At 49.5% G+C, this 20,297-nt stretch overlaps 1 protein-coding gene across 1 annotated transcript; it reads left to right on the forward strand.

Annotated features, from left to right (window-relative positions):
* Nucleotides 1–456: 456 nt before the first annotated feature.
* On the forward strand, nucleotides 457–12,723 carry RCN3 (reticulocalbin 3). The gene is made up of 7 exons (XM_079119510.1): nucleotides 457–630; nucleotides 1,024–1,271; nucleotides 3,916–4,118; nucleotides 5,216–5,388; nucleotides 9,467–9,527; nucleotides 11,420–11,619; nucleotides 12,191–12,723. Exons 2-7 carry the CDS (start codon nucleotides 1,030–1,032, stop codon nucleotides 12,296–12,298), a joined length of 987 nt encoding a protein of 328 aa, XP_078975636.1. The 5' UTR covers nucleotides 457–630; nucleotides 1,024–1,029; the 3' UTR covers nucleotides 12,299–12,723.
* Nucleotides 12,724–20,297: the final 7,574 nt, after the last annotated feature.

Raw genomic sequence — 20,297 nt, forward strand, 5'->3', positions numbered from 1 at the left:
GAAGGGGGTGAGCCCAGCTCTTCGGATCTCTCCGTCGGCTGACATATTGAATAGTGGAATCTCGCAGTTTCATATAAGGAATCATGTAATTCTCATTAATAAATTTCACAAACATCTGTGGAATGCCTGCACTGTGCCAGGCATTTTAAGAATTCTTGGCTGGAATCTGACCTGAACCTTTCTTGGTGGAGCAGAAAAGAATTGCTCCCTGTTCGAGAGAAGGGAATGCCTCCTTCAGACCCTCGGATCTCCTCTTTCTCACACCATGCGGAAAAGGGAAAGGGAGAAAACACATCTCTTTTGAGTCTTTGGGCCCAGGGCCGCTCGAGGTGGTCGGCCGGGAGCCCCGACGCCTGCCGGGAGTTGTAGTTCTCCCCAGCGGCGTCGCTCCGGCGTGGCCCAACCAGCCCTCCGGGGTCGCCCCGCTGTTCTTTGTGGACGTGGCGAGGGGCGACGGCGGCGCTCCTGGCGCTCATTGGCCCCGCCCCCGCGACCCTCTCGCGCGCTCATTGGGCCGAAGGCGGGGCCTCCGCGCTGCCGGGGCGGGGCCTAACTGGAGAGCCGCCTAATTAGGCATCTTTCGGAAAACGCACAGCAGAGCGTGGCGACCGAAGGGAAGCTGGAAACCGGGTAAAGGATGGGGGTCGGGGGCTAACCAGGGAGGGCGTCTTGGGTCGAGCGCAAGGGTCCCGCCCGGGATCCTTAGGGAGCCTGCCCGATCCTCCCTGGTCAACACTGTTTCCTGCTCTTCGCGTGGGACGTGCGCCACGTCTCCGCCTGAACCCACCCCTCGACTCTGGAATCCTTCTGGGACTCTTCCAGAAGATTTGGGCCCCACAGATGGCTTTACCTCTGAGTATTCTGCCCTTTCCCCCATCGCCGACCCTTCGTGAGCCCAAACAATTTGTAGCCAACTTCCATCTCTCTTTCTTGTCCTAGGCACTCCTCTCCCCTCCTCCTGTTCTGTCCCCTTTCTGTTTTCGTTCCTATGGTCCCTGACCCCTGACCTCCATCACTCCCCAGGGACCGATGATGTGGCGACCATCAATTCTGCTGCTTTTGTTGCTGCTGAGGCGCGTCGCACAGGGGAAGCCTTCCCCTGACGCTGGCCCTCATGGCCAGGGGAGGGTGCACCAGGCGGCCCCTCTGAGCGAGGCTCCTCATGATGATGCCCACGGAAACTTCCAGTATGATCATGAGGCTTTCCTGGGACGGGAAGTGGCCAAGGAATTCGACCAGCTCAGCCCAGAGGAGAGCCAAGCTCGTCTGGGGTAGGAGAGAGATTTGGAGTTGGGGGTATTCAGAGGTGGGGTTTGGGGAGAGAGATGAGATCGTTGATGAGGGGACAGATGCAGGGGACTGGGAAGAGATGGCATGTACTGAATAGGACTGCAGTTCTTGGTGAGAATCAGAGAATGAAGTTCTACCTCCCCTCCTGGGGTAAAACACATGCTAAAATTGAGGCCTCAATGGGGTTGTGGCTCAATGGTAGAGCGCATGCCTCAAATACGTGAGGCACTAGGTTCAAATCTCAGCACCACAAATCAGTCAATCAATAAGATAAAATAAAGGTCCATCAACAACTAAAAATATTTATAAAAGATATGACCTTTGAGAGTTCAATTCTACCTCCATTCTGTTCCTTTGTTTTAGACATCTGCCCTTCTTGACCCTCAGTTCCCTTTGTAAACAGGTCACCAGTTCATCATGGCAGGGATTGACAGGGAAAATAAGATTTGGTGCAGAAGGACCCCAGCTGGGGCAGGAAAATGGCTGAACCCTGAGTTTCAGGGTGATTAGGTTGAATGGGGTGTTACTACAAACCAGAGGGACCTTATCCAATCCTTGTGCTGTGGAGACAGGGTCAGAGTATGTCTGGGGGCAGGGAGACCATGCAACCAACCCCTGCTCCATCTGTGCATTCTAATGATGCTCATTCCCACAAATGTTTATTGAACACCTACTAGGTGCTCAGCACTGCTCTAGGTGATGAAGTCAGTGGGGAATGAATCAGACAAAACCCTCTGCCCATGTGAAGTTTACATTGTAGTGAGGGAGACAACAATAAACAATATAACATGCATCAAATAAAGATAAAATACATAAGAGAAAAATAATGCAAGGGAGTGAGGAATGTGAACGGGAAAGTTGGTGAAGGGAGAGGGTTGCAATTTTAAACTGGAAAGTGGAAGGGGGCCTCAATGAGAAGGCAATATTTGACTCGTGTGTGTGGAGGAATACATTGCAGGCAGGGGGAATAAGTGCAAGGGCCCTGAGGCAGGAATGGGCCTCGTATGTTTGAAGGGCAGCGAGGCCCATGTGACTGAAACCAGTGAGCAAAGGGGAGAGGGAGAGGACAGAGAGGGAACAGCAGGGTCATATCCTGCTGGGCCATTTGTATCACAGTGACAAGCTAAGCTCTTCTATGAGTGAAATGAGAGCCATGGGAGGCTCTGAGCAGATGGAAGAGGTGAGGTGATTTAACAGAATTCCTCCAGCTGTTAGTGGGAAGAGACTATAGGAGGCAAGAAGAAGGGATCCCAGCAAGGAAGCAAGTGCAACAGCCCAAGCAGGAGACAGGACGATGGTAGCTAGGTGAGAGTGGAGACTACGTGACCTGGGCAGGTGTGCAGGCTGCAAAATTGTGAGTGACAGGGATGGGTGAAGAGCAATGATAGGCTGGGCATGGTGGAGCACGCCTGTAATCCCAGTGACTTGGGAGACTGAGGCAGGAGGATCGCAAGTTCAAAGCCAGCTCAGCAACGTAGTGAGGCCCTGTCTCTAAATAAATATAAAACAGAACTGGGTATGTGGCTCAGTGGTTAAGCACCCTTGGGTTCAATTCCTGGTACCAAAAAAAAAAAAAAAAAAAAAAAAACAGCGATAGGACAACACACAGCACAGCACTAACTGCAATGCCAGGTACTCTTCAGGGCGCTGTACACAGCCTCATTCATTTAATCCTCAAACCACTCTGTACAGTTGGTATTGTTATTTAGCGCCATTTTAGAGAGGGTTAACAGGCACAAAGTTGAAGTCAGTTGACCATGACCACGTAGCTGGCAAGAAGAGGAGGCAGGATTTGGACCTAGAGTGCCTGATTATGGAACCCAAACTCTTAACCACACACATCTGGACCCCCAGAGCAGGGTGTGAGTCCTGAGGACAGGGCCGGCCCCTGGTAGAACCGGCAGACTGCCTGGCTCGCGAGGGGAACCGCAACTCCAGGAGGGCTTGGTGGTTGATCGAGGACCAGGACCGTGACAGGGCATCGCCAGGGGACAGGGGAGGGGCTACAGAGTGGTCAGACGAGCCTCAAAGGCGACCTACAGTAGCCTGACTGCGACTGGGAAGTGCACTGGAGGCTGGCAGAGCGTGCGAAAAGGAAGAGGGTTGCTTGTGCAGGACGCAGAATAGAGCTGAGGGGAGAGGAACCTGAAATTGGCCCGCGCAGCCACGGAAGGAAGCGGGACCTGAGGCGGCGAGGGGTGGGGCTTCAGAGCCTGTCCCCCGACGGATGCCCGGCGAGCTATGGGAGAGTGTGATGCCAGGCTCCTGCACCCCAATCCACCTATGTTCGGAGAGAGTTGGAGCTTGTGCAGGGTGTGGGGGTGAGGCCAGAGTGGAGGGCGTGGTTCTGAACTGTGCTAGGTCCTTTCCCCCGACCCAGTTGGAAAGGGGGAGACTGGCCTGGGTGGGGGGGCGGAATCTAGGCGGAGAGGCGGGACCTGTTGCAGGCACGGTCCCAAGATTGACATGTGTTCCTCCCGGATTTGCCTGCTGTTGGTGGACTGCATTTTCAGCTCTGCTGGGGTGGGTGGGGTTCTGTCTAGGGCGGGGGCGTGGCTTTGTGCATGGGGCAGGGCCTGGGGTGGGCGGGCCCGAGGCTGACAGGTGCTCCGCCCCGCCTTGCAGGAGGATCGTGGACCGCATGGACCGCGCTGGGGACGGGGACGGCTGGGTGTCGCTGGCCGAGCTTCGTTCGTGGATCGCGCACACGCAGCAGCGACATATACGGGACTCGGTGAGCGCGGCCTGGGACACGTACGACACAGACCGCGACGGGCGTGTGGGTTGGGAGGAGCTGCGCAACGCCACCTATGGCCACTACGCGCCCGGTACGCGGCGATCCCTCCGACCCCTGCTCCCCACAACACACTGGGACCCTGACCTTCTTGACCCTTCTCTTGAGGACCCTTAACCCATATACCAAGAATCCATACCTTTACCCCCTGATCCACTTTTAGGACCTTATCACTCTGAGGCTTCCAATTTCTGAATTGCTTTTCATTCCAGTTTCCACAACCTTGATGACCCTGTGACTGGCGACTTTAGATCTCCTCCCAGGGGCACTTATCTTCCATGCTTGGTTGTCCTGATCCCTGACCTCTGATCTCATCTTAAAAATCCCAAAGCCATTTGCCCTGACCCCTCTTGGTCTTTTCCTCTCTGTCCCACTGCCCCAGCCCCAGGTCCCTCAGAGCGCTCATCATCTCCCTCCTGTTCCTGACCCCGGTCTCCCCTTCCAGCTTTCACCGCAGCCCGCTACTACAGAGCGGTCTTTGCTCACTCAGAGCTGACTCTGGCCGTTTCCTGCTCAGGAGACTAACACAGGTCCTGCCTGGCCTTTCTAACCTCCCAGCTTCGTTTTTAATTTAATTTTTTTTTTTTTTTTTCATTTTTCTGCCCCAATGGATTCATGTGTGGCTTCCTCTACCTCAACGATTCCTTAGACCTCTGCACTCTGCACATACTGTTCCCTCTGGAATGCCTTTTCCCACCTGTCAAGGAACCAAAGTCAATATAACTTACCGAATCAGAGCAGGACTTTTTGGGGTTGAGTGTCAACTCAAAAGTCCACTGTTCCCGGCTGCATGCCCTTGGGGCAAGTTATTCCTTTCTTTGGGAGTCACTTTTCTCATTCAGGAAGTGAGAATAAATGGAAGAAACCACCCTATTTGCTTTTTGAAGGATTAAATGCAACATTGTATGTAGAGTTTAGCATATAATAAGTAAACTCTTTGTTAGCTAATATATAATTTAGAGTAAATTATAAACTTATATAACAAATTTCATATACAATATATGTAAAATGTACATAAATTATTGATATATATGAATTCTTCCAAATTCTATGGATGTCTTCTTGCCCCCTGCATGGAGTGTCCTTTGTCTTTTCCTAAGCTGTCTCTCACCAAGATCTGTCCTTGTCCAGGGGAAGAATTTCATGATGTGGAGGACGCAGAGACCTACAAGAAGATGCTGGCTCGGGATGAACGACGTTTCCGGGTGGCCGACCAGGATGGGGACTCCATGGCCACTCGGGAGGAGCTGACAGCCTTCCTACACCCAGAGGAGTTTCCTCACATGCGGGACATCGTGATCGCTGTGAGTGAGTGGAGGAACCCACTCCCTACCTCCAAGAACTCAAGCTGCTGATCCCAGGTCCAGTCTCCCAGCAGACTTTCCTGGGGCAGATAATCACCTTGGTACCCCTGCATCTTCCCCAGGAAACCTAGGCCACGAACATATCAGGGGAAGGTAATGTTTCCCATGTCTACTTTCCAACCCCCAGCGTCTGATCTCTCCTTGCCAGACCTTCGTATGCTCACACTTGGGGTCCAAGTCCCCAGCCTGCCCTCAGACAGCCACATCCCCAGAGCCTCAGGGAACCTCAGTCCTAGCTGAACCCCAGAAAAACCCCAGTTCCACACATGAAGTGCCCACTCTGCAACAACTCTTGCAATAAGTCCCTGTAATTTTATAATTTCTTATAAGTTTTTGCCCACACCTGGACTACTGATCCTATAGTGAAAGGACTCCCTCCCCCACCATATGGAGATTGAATCCAGGGGCACTTTAACACTGAGCTACATCCCCAGCCCTTTTTATTTCTTATTTACAGACAGGGTCTTGCTAAGTTGCCCAGGCTGACCTCAAACTTGCAATACTCCTGCCTCAGCCTCCCTAGACTCTGGGATTACAGGAATGTACCACTGTGCCCAGCAAGATTTTTTTTTTTTTTTCTTATTGTTAAAAAGTAGGGCTGGGAATCCCAGTGACTCAGGAGGCTGAGGCAGAAGGATCACATGTTCATAGCCAGCCTCAACAACTTAGCAAGACCCTGTCTCAAAATAAAAATTAAAAGGGCTGGGGATGTGACTCAGTGGTTAATGACCACTGGGTTCAATCTCTGGTACCCCCTCAACCCCCACAACAAAAGGGGCTGGGAGCACAGCTCATTGGTAGAGTGTTCGCCTAGCGGGCAAAAAAAAAAAAAAAAAAAAAAAAGACTTCACATTCCAGAGCAGTTTTAGGTTCAAGGTATATCTGAGTGATACAGGGTTTCCCACGTGTCCCTGCCCAGCCCAGGCAGCCTTCCTGACTATCAACATTCCCCACCAGATGGCACCTGCCCTGCAATTGATGAAACTCTATGGACATATATATCACTGTCACCCAGAATCCATAGTTTAACTAGGACTTTCTGTAAGTGGAAGAGGTTTTACTCATGTTCACCATACTTTTCACAATTTCCAGGTATTTTAAAAATATAATTATATATATTTCTCAAATAAGTAATATATGTATGTGGTTGAATGCCCAAAAGATACAAAAAAGATGAGTAATCTCTTCCCCTCACCTGTTCTCCCATCCCTTCCCTCCCAGTCCCATCCCCACAAACAACCCCCTTCTTGTGTCTTTATTCTCTTGTGTCTCAAAGTCCAAGGGACTATGGAAAGGTGATTATTACAGGGACTCTGGGGCCAGATGGCCTGGGTTCAAATTCTGACCCTGTAAGATGCATAACTGTGTGATCTTAGGCAAGTTACTTGACTTCTCTGGACCTTAATGTCTTCATTTGTAAAATGGTAGTGCTGGTAATGGACCCAAAACCAAAGGTTGCTATAGGGACTAGATGAGTCAATAGAGGTAAAATGATAAAATTGGGCTGTGGTAAGTACACCTGGTGCTTCTACTAATATGATCACTGTGTGTGATCTGAGGGCCTGGCACACGCTAGGCAAGTGCTCTCACTGAGCCACATCTCCAGGTCACTATTATTTATCATGATGATTAGTTTTTATAGCAAAAGCATGCATATCTTCTCTTTATCTCCCTTTTTATACTGGTAGTACACACTCTATTATGTTCCCTCCATGTTGTTTTTTCACTTAATACATCTTTGAGATTGTTCTATATATGCTCATGAGAACATCCTAATCCTATTTATTTATTTATTTTTGTGTGTGATGCGGGAATTGAACCCAGGGCCTTGTGCATTCGAGGCAGGAACTCTACCAACTGAGCTATATCCCCAGCCCCCTAGTCCTTTTTATAGCTACGTAGTATTCCTCTGCTGTTGTGCTGTAGTTTGCTTCAATGGATCTGTTGCAAGGCAACTGGGCTTGTTTCTGCTTGCTGCTGTTACACAGAATGCAGAATAACCTTGAACAGACAGGTCATTGTTACACACATTTATCAGTAGAGGTATTAAGATGGCTGGAATGAAATGCTGGGTCAATGGAGATGGGAATATGTAGCCATATTTATTGAACATTATTTGTTCAACTTTACACCAGCCCTTGGAGGTGGGGCTTCTGGCTCAGAGATATATACAGAGGTCTGGAGAGAAGAGGTGTCATCTTGTTGCCCAGGGGCACTGGCCAGCGTAGTCTGACCCACTGACTCCCCATACCATAAAGCCCAGTCTCCCTCTCTTACAGCAGATAATACTGCAACATTCCTTTATTCTCCCGAGTTCACATCATTTGAGAAACCCTGCCTGAGCATGGCCACACCCTTCTAACACCTGTCACCTTGATTTAACCAATCATGGCAATACATGCAGCTGGGCGGCCATCTTTGCTTTATAGCTAAGGATAGCTAGGCACAGAGAAGTAAGGCGGCTTGGCTGATATCACCTGGATAAGGAAAGATATAACTTGAATTCAAATGCAGACAGAGTCCATGGTCTAAAGCAGGACTCAGCAAATGATAACTCTCAGTTGATGTCTGGCCCACAGCTTGTTTTTGCAAATAAAGTTTTATAATAACACAGCAATAGGCATTTACTTCCGTATTGTGTCACTGATTTCAGAGTGAAAATGCAGAGTTGAATCATCACCACAGAAACTGTATAATGTGAAAAAAACAGAAATATTGACTATCTGGCCCTTTACATAAAAAGTATGCTTCGGGTTGGGGATATAGCTCAATTGGTAGAGCGCTGGCCTCACATGCACAAGGCCCTGGGTTCGATCCCCAGCACCACCAGGAAAGGAAAAAAAAAAAAAAAAAGTGTGCTGAGCTCTGGACTAAACTGACTTCTGTCTGCTTCTATGTTTATGGACAGTGTTACTTACTATACACTGGATTTCAAAACATGAGCATCAGCTGTAACTGTACCATAGAATAGAAACTGAAACAATATCATTTGCAACAAATAACAGGGATTTCAGTATGTTAGTGTTGTAGATTTATCAGATTTAGAAACCATATAGGATGTGCAATTACACTTGAATTTATACAACACATAACATAAATGACCAGGAATTCTTTAGTAGAAGTATTTTCCATACAATATTTTACCCTTAGTATAAGTATATCCCTTACAACATTTGAGCATACTTATACTGAGTGATGATTTGCTTATTTGAAATGCAAATAGAACTCATCCTGTAATATAAGTATGTCCTAAATATTGATTGGGAGTTATATTAAAGACTTATTTGTGGTTCATCTGAAATTCAGATGTAATTGATATACTGTATTTTATCTGTCCATTCTAAATTTTTAGTTGAGGGCTGGAGTTGTGGCTAGGTGGTAGAGCGCTTGCCTAGCATGCTCGAGGCACTGGGTTTGATTCTCAGCACCACATATAAATAAATAAAGGTCCATTGACAACTGTAAAATTTTTTTTAAACAATCAAATAAATTTTCAGTTGAAACCTAACTTCTCAGAGATGTGGGGTGTCAGATGTCTGCTCCATCTTATACTAAATTAATCTGAACGTAAAGGTGGGGAACAGAAGCTGTCTTGTTCAAGAATCCAGAAGAAGCAGAGTAGAGGTGCTGAGGGTCATTAGAATAGCCCTGGGTGCTTGCGCTCCTAGGTAAGGCAGCGTGACGGGCTGCGTTCTGCCAAAGGTAAAGCGGCCTCTGCCCTACCTTTGTGTTGGTTGGGGTGAGAGCTGGAGGGTTGCAGAAGTGAACCTGCGCAGTGCTGGACACTGGGGTCCCCTGGCTCTTGCCCACTAAGTGTAGGTCAGGGCTGCACCATCATGAACCCCAGAAAGTTCCAAATTCCCTACATGTCCCCACTATTCCAACTGCTCCATCACTTGCCCCCACAGCCATCCCAGAGCCAGTTTCCCTGAGGGAACCTCACACCCTGACCCCAGGGTCCAGCCGCCCTTGGGAGCCAGGTGCCCTGAACTCCTGCCCGATGCCTCTTTCTTCCTAGGAAACCTTGGAAGACCTGGACAAGAACAAAGATGGCTATGTCCAAGTGGAGGAGTACATTGGTGAGTGGAGCCCCACCTCCTGGCACGCCCGTCCTCTCCTGGCACCGGTACATATATTGTCCAGAAGAGAGCAGCTGCCCTCTGAAGCGGTGGTGGGGACACTGCTTCAGTTCATGCTTCACCTGGCACTTACCCAGCACCTACTGGGCTCCAAATGCAGAAAACACCTTTTTGTTTTGAGGGGGTGTCCTGGGGGTTTAAATCCAGGGGTGCTCGATCACTTAGCCACATTCCTAGCCCTTTTTGTTTTTTTTTTTTTTTTTTTTTTTTTTGGCTGTGCTGGGGATTGAACCCAGGCACTCTACCAACTGAGCTATATCCCCAGGCCCCTTTTTATCTTTTTATGTTTTGAGAAGCAGGGTCTCACTGAGCCACTGAGGCTGGCCTGGAACTTTCAATCCTCCTGCCTCAGCCTCCCAAGTCTCAGGATCACAGGTGTGTGCCGTGTGCCTGGCTGGTGTATTGCTCTTGATCCACTGTAAAGTGGAACCATTACAAGTTGGGCGTCATCTCCCCGATTGAGGTCACCTGCTCATCAGAGGTGGGCAGGACATCACTCAGTCAAACAGCCCCAAGTTCCCATCCCGACGCCCAGGCTGGGCTACTTCCCTTCCCTGAGGGCTCCAGGGACACATGGGTGGGCAGGACCCCATTTCTTTGGGGAAAAAAATGTAACTGCTCAAAGGTGCAGCGAAGCAAATGAGGGGAGAGGACTGAGCCCACACCTGACTTGCTTGGGCAGAGTCAGGGAAGAGGGGGCAGCAGGATGTCAGCTTTGAGTCGCCTGCAGTTCCCCACCTGCCACCTTCCAGCCCCGCAACTGTCCATGGGCCCTGAACTGCTCTGTGCCTCAGTTTTCTCATCTATAAATAGGGGTGATAGAGCACCCCCATGTGTGACCACGTGAGAGTTAACACATGTCCAACTTGGCCACAGACAGACACATGGGTTTAGGAAACGCTGGCTTCCATTAGGATGATCAGCCCTGGGTTCCTTTTTGGGTGACAAAAACATTCTGCAATTGGATAGAGGTGCTGGTTTCACAGCATTGTGAATGCACTAAATGCCATAATGGGAAATTCTATGTTTTTTAATATATTTTTAACCACAATTAAGAGCTGTACACAACTCCCACCACTGTGATCATTTCCTATGAGAAAAAAAAAAAAAAATCAAAGCCAGGCACGGTGGCACACTCTGTAATCCAGCAACTTGGGAGGCTGGGGCAGGAGATTGCAAGCATAAGGCCAGCCTCAGCAAGTTAGCAACATCCTGTCTCAAAACAACAAATAAAGGGCTGGGGTGTAGCTCAAGTGGTTAAGTGCCCCTGGGTTCCATCCCCAATACCACAAAAAAAAAAAAAAAAAAAAGAAGAAGAAGAAGAAAGAATCCTGAGAGATCCTGAGAGGATCCTGAGAGATCTGGAGAATTTAGAGCCAGCTGATTGTGCTGAGGGAAGGCTTTAGTATTTCCTCTTTTCTGGCCTCTTTTCTCCTCCTCAGAGGTCTGCTCTGTGCCGGGTTCTGGGCCACCGAACAGAACACACGTGTGTTCTTTTTGTTGTTGTTGTTTTTAAACATTCACACCTTTATTTTATTTACTTATTTGTATGTGGTGCTGAGGATCGAACCCAGTGCCTCACACGTGTTAGGCAAGCGCTCTACCACTGAGCCGCAACCCCAGCCCCACACGTGTGTCTTAATCAACAAGATGGATCATTCCATCAATTAAGCAAATCAAATTCACTTGCACCATAATGATCACCTGGAAGTTCACTTAAGCAGAAGGAAAACTAAGACCAGAGTGACGTGCGGTGCCCCAGGTCCTGGGTCAGAAAGTGTCAGAGCCAGAGCTGCCCCTGACCTCGCCTGTTCCCTCTGCCCTGGTGCCAGCTGATCTGTACTCTGAGGAGCCTGGGGAGGAGGAGCCGGCCTGGGTGCAGACAGAGCGGCAACAGTTCCGGGATTTCCGGGACCTGAACAAGGATGGGCGGCTGGATGGCAAGGAGGTCGGCCACTGGGTGCTGCCCCCATCCCAGGACCAGCCGCTGGTGGAGGCCAACCACCTGCTGCATGAGAGCGACACAGACAAGGTGCGCTGTGGGGTTCAGGCAGGTGCTCGGGAGGACGCGGGCGGGGTGTGGAGATGAGCCAGGCCTGGCAGCTGTGGGATAAAGGAGGAGGGGCAGAGGCTGCAGTACGGTGGCCCATGCTATGGTCCCAGCCTCTCAGGAGGCTGAGGCAGGAGGATTGCAGGTTGGAGGCCAGCCTTGGCGATTTAGCAAGACCCTGTCAGAGGAAGGAAGGAAGGAAGGAAGGAAGGGAGGGGGAAAGGGAGGAAGGAAGGAAGGAAGGAAGGGAGGAAGGAAGTCTGGCGATATGACTCAGTGACAGAGCAGCCCTGAGTTCAATCCTCAGAACTGCAAAAGGAAAAATGAAAGAAGGAAAAGAAGAAAGGAGGAAAGGAAGGCAAAGTGCTGGGGATGTCGCTCCGTGGGAGCAGCCTGGGCTTAATCCCAGTACCAAAAAAAACAGGCATGAAGACCCAGAGGGAGGGAGCAGAGGGAGGGGAAGGGATGCAGGCCTGGGGACATGCTCAGGTGCAGGCGGGGTCTCACAGCAGAGCCCTGTGTTGTCGCTGCTGACCTCTGACCCTCCCTCCAGGATGGGCGTCTGAGCAAAGCTGAGATCCTGGGCAACTGGAACATGTTTGTGGGCAGCCAGGCCACCAACTATGGGGAGGACCTGACCCGGCATCATGATGAGCTCTGAGGCCAGCATGCCCACTCCAGCCTTGTGGTCCCACCGGGGCACCTGTGGGGCCACGGCAGCCAGCCCCCTCCTGAGGCAGCCCTGCAGGATGGAGACGTAGCCCCAGTGTCCCCTGACCCCTGGGCTCTCGGGGATCCACCTGGGTCAGCTCCTCGCCCCAAGGCATGGGCCCACCCATCCTACCCAAGGGCTCTCAGAGACCTCGAGGGTGAGGAACAACTATTTCTCACTGGCAGAATCTTCCAGCCCAGATCCAGGGACCCTCCCCTCCAGTTCGGTTTCCAAGAACCTCCTTTAACTGCCCCAGCCCCAAATCTGAGCCTCAACCACAAGATGGAAACTGCCCAGGGCCTCACTGGGCCCTGCACTGCCCAGAGATACCTCCCTCTGCCAGGGAGGCAATAAAATCCAGCCCTGGGACCTTGCCTGTGTGTCTGTGTCTCCGAGTGGGAGCTGGGGCCCTGGGGAAGAATGGGGCCATGATCAGGAGAGGAGCACGCTGGATCTGGGGGTGTGGAGGCCGGCAGGAGGGGGCAGAGCACTTGAAGGAAGGGTGCTGGTGTGGGGGGGCACTCAAGGATGTTCATGAGATGAATAATAAAACGAGCAGCCCGGACACTGCTGTGCATAAGCCAGACAGGAAGCCCTGCCCTCTCGGAGCTCCAGTTCTGTGGGGAAAGAGAGAGAGAGCAGTTTTAAGTATTATTCAGAGTGAAAGACGCTGTCAAGCAGGATGAGTGGCTAGCAAGTGTGACTGGGAAGGGCCTCAGAAGGAAGCAGAGTGAGGAAAGGAGCCATGGGGAGATACAGACAGAGGGTATTCCAGGCAGAGGGAAAGGCAAGTTCAAAGGCCCTGAGGCAGGAGTGGGCTTGGTGTGTCTGAGCATCAGCAAGCGAACAGTGCAGCTGGAAATGAATGAGCAAGAAAGGGCAGAAGGTGATGGCAGAAAGGGAACAAGAGGGGCAGATTTTGTGGGGCTTGTGGTCAGGTCATGGTGGTACCTGCTTGGTAGAATGTGACAAAAAGAGACCCAAAGAGGGCAGGGACAGAATTCACTGTAACATGGGAGTCACTGGAGGTACCTGAGAAGGGTTATAAACTGACTTGGGTTAAACAGGAACTCTTGCTGGGCGTGGTGGCACACGCCTGTAATCGGGATGCAGAAGCAGGATACAGAAAAGAACATGCTGTGTGATTCCATTTATAGGACATTCGAGAACAGGAAAAAAGAAGCGTCTAGGGGTTAGAGTTCAGGATGGGGCTCCCCGGGTGTGGAGGGGTCAGAATGGGCCTGAAGCTTATTTCTCGGCAGCTGGGAAACAGCCAATTCTTGATCTAAGAACTGCTTTCCAGCGTTGCTCAGCCTAAATGGACCTTAGTTAATAAGAAATAATATTAGGGTATCAATTTTAACAATGTATCACAGTAATGGAAGATGTTAATAAATACCAAGGAGTCTGGAATGAAGCTCAGTGGTAGAATGCTCGCCTATCACACATGATGTCCCCAATTGATTCCCAGCACTAAAAAAAAAAAAAAAAAAAAAAAAAAAAGATTAATGATGATGGTGGTGATGGCGACCGGGGGGAGTGAGGGGATAAATGTGACCTCTGGACTTTCCAGTTTTTTTTTTTTTTTTCTTTTTTTTTCAGTGCTGGGAATCAAACCCAGGCAAGGGCTCTGCCACTGAGTTACAGCCCCAGCCCCACCACTGATCTATTAACCTAAGACAGGTCTAAAAAAATCAGGCTTATTAATTTAAAAATTCTAAAGAACTAAGAAAAATATCCCCTTTAAGGGATTCTAGACCCCCTAGATCCATCCCCCTGCATTTAATGAGAAAATTTCTCCCTTGGGAAAATGAAGGAAATAACCAGAGTTATTCTATAATAGAGACCAAAAGAGAAAACTGGTATCTTAATGTGAAACAGATTGCAGGGGTGATGCCTATAATCCCAGAGACTCAGGAGGCTGAGGCAGGAGGATCCCAAGTTTGAGGTCAGCAACTTAGTGAGACCCTGTCTCAAAATAAAAAAAATAAAAATATCTGGAGGGCTGGGGATATAGCTCACTTGGTAGACTTGTGCCTCGCATGCACAAGTCCCTGGGTTCAATCCCCAGTGCTCCAAACAAGAACAAATCAATAAAAGAAAAATGGGCCCGGGGATGAAGTGCAGTGGTAGAGAGCTGGCTAGCATGTGCATAGCAGGGTTTCAGCCCAGCACTGAAAACATAGAATATTCCAGGTACCCACTTTCTAGTACTTTTCCGGATTTAGGTGCTCACTGTCCTGTCGCTTGGTTCTTCCAGCTAGGACTGTGGATTTCCCCTGGTGTTTCAGCCACCACTCAAGACACAGACTAGAACCTGTCCCGGGTTAAATCAGCATGCACGAAGTGGGGCCACACCTGTAATCCCAGCAGATCAGGAGGCTGAGGCAGGAGGATCCCAAGTTCAAGGGCAGCCTCAGCACTTTAGCAAGGCCCCACTCAATTTAGCGCTGACTTGTCTCTAAGTAAGAAAATAAAAAGGGCTGGGGATGTGCTTAGTGGTGAAGCGCCCTTGGCTCAATCCCCAGTGCCAAAAATAAATAAATAAATGCTATACGAATGTGAAACTCACTTTGAGCCTTTTTCTGAGGGTCAAGTCCCCTTCAGTTCCTGCCTGATCCACTTTCCAGTACTTTTATGGAAATGTTTTCTGTTTTATTCAGTTTTTCATAGTTACTTGGGTAAGTTTGGGAATTTGAATCCAAATATTGGTTGACTTCTGGCTTTTAATTACGATGACATTCTGCCCCCTAGTGGCTGGAGGTGGCGAACTGGTTTATGGGCATTAAGGGCAGATTTATAAATCTCTGGGGCGCGGGGGCGAGGTGCTACAAGTTTGAAAACTTTTTTTTTTTTTTTAAATCACAATAACTGGGTGCGGTGGCGTCCGCATGTAATCCAAGCGGTTCGGGGGGAGCTGCGGCAGGAGGATTGCGAGTTCAAAGCCAGCCTCAGCAAGAGCGAGGTGCTAAGCACCTCAGGGAGACCCTGTCTCTAAATAAAATGCAAAATAGGGCTGGGGATGTGGCTCAGTGGTCGAGTGCCTCTGGGTTCAGTCCCTGGTACTCCAGCCCAAATCACAATAATACTCTCACACAGCAGAAATATTAGTTATACCGAACAGCTTGTGATGGAATTCTGCCCAGCAACTTATCACCTTAGTGTCTCCCTGTAGAAGTTTCTTTGCTTAAAAAAAACAAAACTTGCCAGGCTTCATGTAATTCCAGATATTTGGAAGGATGAGGCAGGGAGATGATGAATTTGAGGCCAGCTTCCGCAATTTACCAAGCCCAGTCTCAAAATAAAAATTAGCGGAGCGCCGTGGCGCACGCCTGAATTTCCCGGCTCAGGAGGCTGAGTCAGGAGGGTTGCGAGTTCACAGCCAGCCTCAGCAACTCAGTGAGACCCTGTCTCTAAAAAAAATACAAAATAGGGCTGGGGATGTGGCTCAGTGGTTAAGCATTCCTGGGGTCAATCCTCAGTACCAAAAAATAATAAATAAATAGGATTGGGGATGTAGTTTAGTGGTAACGCACCCTTGGGTTCAAAACCCAAACAAAAACACTTTTGCATTTATGTAGTGAGGATCAAACCCAGACCCTTATGCATGGTAGGCAAGCACTCTACTGCTGGGCTATATCCCCCAGACCTGCAAGTTTTGAAATATTGGCTATAATATACCACAGAATATGAAATTCTAAATATAGTAAATATCTACATTAAAAACATCTTACTTCCACCAAGTTCATCTCCTCACAGGCCAACCGTGGTTTTATAGTTCTGAGGATTGAATCTAGGGTCTGGCACATGCTAGGCAACTGCTGGACCACAGAGACACATCCCCAGCCCTTTTGGTTTTTTTTTTTTTTTGTACTGGGGATTGAACTCAGTGGCACTTGACCACTGATTCACATCCACAGTCCTATTTTGTATTTTATTTAGAGACAGGGTATCACTGAGTTGCTTAGTGCCTCACTAAGATGCTGAGGCTGACTGAATTCTCAATCCTCCTGCCTCAGCCTCCCAATTCACTGGGATTACTGGCATGCACCGCCCTACCAGGCTCCCCAGCCCTTTTTATTTCATTTCGAGACAGGACCTCACAAAGGTGCCAAGGCTGGCCTCAAATTTTTGATCCTCCTACTTCAGCCTCCTGAGTTACTGGAATTATAGGCATGCTCCACAGTGCCTGAATTCTCATGAGTTTCTACAACATAGTTTTGCCTGTGGTTTCTTTTTTTTTCATTGTTGAATGCTGCTGTGAAACCCGTTCTACTATTGATAAACTTTTGGGTCATTTCCAGCTTGGAGATATTACAAATGAAGCTGCTAGAAACATTCGGGTTCCTGCTGTGTCTGGCATGTGTGCGGGGATTTGGGGTATGTGTGTAGGAGCCAGGTTGCTGACCCCGAGACTGGACGTACCTTTAGCTTCCATAGATGTTGCCCATTGTACCCCAGTTTACACACCCACCAGCACGGTAGAAGGTTCCAGTTCCTCCACATTCTTACCAACACTTATGGGAAGGAAATTTTGAACAGTTTCTTCTTCTTTTAGTTCTACTGTGAGTGACCTCTGCACCTCCAGAGCAGCAGATCCAGTCCCCAGCCAGTTTAGTGACACTGGGCGACAAGGAGCCACCTGGAGACTATAAAGATCTGATGTAGTTGTTGTTTTTTGTAGTTATAGAAGGACAGCATGCCTTTGTTCTATTCGTTTGTTTTTTGTGGTGCTAAGGATTGAACCCTAGGCAAGTGTTCTGCCACAGAGCTATAGCCCTGGCCACTGATTTGGTTTTTAAAGCTGAGATAAAACTCATGCACCATAAAGCAAACTCTTGGAAGTGTGTAATTCAGTTGCTTTTAGTAAATTGACAAGGTTGTGTGGCCATCATCACTAACTCTTGGACGTTTTTCATTAATTTCTCCCATTTTTTAAAAATATCTTTTTAGATGTTGGTAGACCTTTATTTTATTCATTTATTTATATGCGGTGCTGAGACTCGAAACCAGTGTCACACATGCTAGGCAAGCGCTCTACCGCTGAGCCACAGCCACAGCTCTCTTTGTTTCTTTTGTTTCTTTTTTTTTTTCTGGTACTGGGGATTGAACTCAGAGATGCTCTACCACCAAGCTACACCCCAGCCCTATTTTTTAAAATGTCTCGAGACAGAGTGTTGCTGGGATTTCAGGTGTGCACTGCCACACCAGGCCCATTTAAAATATCTGTACAGGCCTGGGGCTGTAGCGTGCCAGTAGAGCACCTGCCTGCATGTGTGAGGCACTGGGTTCGATCCACAGCACCACATAAAAATAAATAAATAAAATTAAGGTTTTGTGTCCATGTCCACCTAAAACAACAACAACAAAATATTACAATATTTACAAACAATTGCTTCTTTTAAAATTTTTTTTTGTAGCTGTAGATGGACAGCATGTCTTTATTTTGTTTATTTTCACGTGGTGCTGAGGATCAAACCCAGTGCCTCACACGCGAGGGGCAAGTGCTCTGCCCCTGAGCCCCAGCCCCAGCCCAGTCTCAGTGGAGCCATCAGTGGGCACACTGTGTGCCACCAGTGCATCTGGTTCTTGCTCTGAACTTGAGACCGCAATCTGCCCAGGAAAGGGTTTGTCGCATTTCCCCTCTCCCCCTGCAGCTGAATCTGCGGTCCCACTCCTGCTTCCTCTCCTGGTTACCTTTGAAACCTCGCACCAGAGGCAGAAGCCCCTTCAGAGACAGAAGCCCCATTTTTGGAGTGAGGACCTTGACTCTCCCTCTCCTTCACTAAAGGCCTGGATAGGACTGTGGGGGAAAAGAACACACGACAGAAGTTCGAGCTTCAATGTACAGCAGGGGTGGTGGTGGCAGCCTGTACCACACTTCAACAGGATTGGGGGACTTTTTCTCTTTTTTTTTTTTTTAAACAGAGGCTTGAACCCAGGGATGCTGAACCACTGAGTCATACCCCAGCCCTTTTTATTTTTTATTTTGAGACGGGGTCTCCCTGAGTTGCTTAGGGCCTTGTTGATTTGCTAAGGCTGGCTTCAAACCTGTGATTCTCCTGTCCCAGCCTCCTGAGCTGCTGGGATCACAGGCAAGTGCCACCATGCCGTTAGGACTGGGGTTCTTGAGGGATCTGAGAGAAAACTGACAGGACCTGCTGGTTGAGGGGTCTTGGGAAAGATAAGGGTTGTTGATGTTCAGGGAAAGGGGTGATGGATGCACTCTGGGCTTAAAAGGTTGGACTTGGAGCTTGCTGGGACCCTGGAGCAGGAACTGAGGGGGATATCTGGGGGGCTGGGGATATGAAGGATGGGGGAAAGGTCATAACTGAGCCAGGGCTGGGAGGCCTCTGCTGTACTTGGCTTGTCACTCCCTTGAGCAGGGTGGCTCTGGGCATGTTACTGGGGATCGAACTCAGGGCCTTGTGCTTATAAGGCAAGCACTCTACCAGCTGAGCTATTTCCCCAGCCCCCGGGTGCTTATTCTGATGGGCAGAAGCATCCCTCTCTTTGGGCTACATACATCAGGGTTTCATCTCGACTAGACTGACACGCCCAGTTCCCAGGCAGGAACTGAACGAGTTTCCAGGGGCTGGGACCCACGAGTGGGATGTGAGGGCCCTCAGGCCCACAGAAGTGTCTGTGGGAGCATGCTTTGGTAGCTGCCCAGGGAGCAAGGTTAATGCCACCACCCTCCTGCTAAAACCTTTTCCTGCAATCAGATGCACTGTCCCTGTTCTACACGGGCCAAGGCTTGACCAAACAGCAGTCAAGGACACTTCCTTGGTTTGTAGATGGCATCCTGGTCTTCTGAATGGTGTAAGGACATTGGACTGATAACATTTGCTGAAGTGGAAAGGAGGCTGTTCACCAAACAGACTGTGCACTCTGCCCTCTTGCCTGGTTGACAACCCGGGTAGACCCACACAGGGAGACTGGAAGCACAAGACCCAGGTATTGCTCTGAGGCAGGAAAGTTCTTTAATTTCTAAAAATTTTCATTTGACTGCATGTCCTAGTTTTCCATAGTACCCAGGGACTGCTTTTCTTTCTTTCTTTTTGTTTTTTTGGTAGTTGTCGGTGGACAAGCGCTCTGCCACTGAGCTACAGCCCCAGCCCCCTGGGCTTGTTAATATTAAAAACAAAGCTTTAAGGGACACCCCTTCCCGGGTCAAGCCTGAACGCAGCAGGCGGGTCCCAGGCTCTGCTCACCTCCGCCCTCTCTCTTTCCATCCCCCAGCTCCAACCTGCACAGTACTTCGCTGCCTCTGGGCCTTTGCACTTGTGGTTTCCTCTTCCTTCCCCGCCTTCAGCAGCCAAATGTAGGGGAGGGCACGGCCCGACCACATTTTCTAGATGGGGGCCCTTTGCACGCGGGCTCTCGCTCCCTCTTACAGGGCTTTGTCTCCTTTCAACATCAGCAACCTTCTCAGGAAGACTCTTCCCGCACATTGCCTGTGCTCTAAACCTGGCAGAAGCTGGGGTGGGGGGGGGATCCTGACAAAGGACACCAGGGGATTTCTATGTGGCTTACTAAAGTGGCGCCCTCACTTGGTTCCAGCTCGGATTCCAACTTCTGGCCACCACTACCAATTTTAATGTTATGCATTTGCATCCAATTCGGAATTTGCTCTTTTTGTTTGTGGTACTGGGGACTGAACCCAGGGTGCTCTAGCACTGAGCTACATCCCCAGCCCTTTTTATTTTTTGAGACAGGGCCTAAGCTGCCAGTTGGCCTTGAACTTGCAATCCTCCTGCCTCAGCCTCCCGAGAAGCTGGGATTATAAACTGCGCAGCCCCCGGGGCTTGGGAAGTCATTGTGACAAAACATGCAATACTCTTAGCCGGCAGGTTTCAAACTCGAGTATTTCCAGGGGTAGGCGGTGGGAGTGCTGCCCGCCAGGCCTGCTTCCCCAAGTGCCCCTGATGCAAACGAAGACCGCGTG

Source organism: Sciurus vulgaris (genome assembly GCF_902686455.1).
Source record: "Sciurus vulgaris genome assembly, chromosome: 17".
In the NCBI taxonomy this organism is placed as follows: Eukaryota; Metazoa; Chordata; class Mammalia; order Rodentia; family Sciuridae; genus Sciurus; species Sciurus vulgaris.

What these genes read in the sequence shown, in the direction of transcription:
- RCN3 (XM_079119510.1), top strand. Translation starts at nt 1,030, where the DNA reads ATGATGTGGCGACCATCAATTCTGCTGCTTTTGTTGCTGCTGAGGCGC. An exon ending in TGCGGGACATCGTGATCGCT is followed by an intron (nt 5,389 to 9,466) that starts GTGAGTGAGTGG and finishes CTTTCTTCCTAG; the next exon opens with GAAACCTTGGAAGACCTGGA. An exon ending in CCAAGTGGAGGAGTACATTG is followed by an intron (nt 9,528 to 11,419) that starts GTGAGTGGAGCC and finishes CCCTGGTGCCAG; the next exon opens with CTGATCTGTACTCTGAGGAG.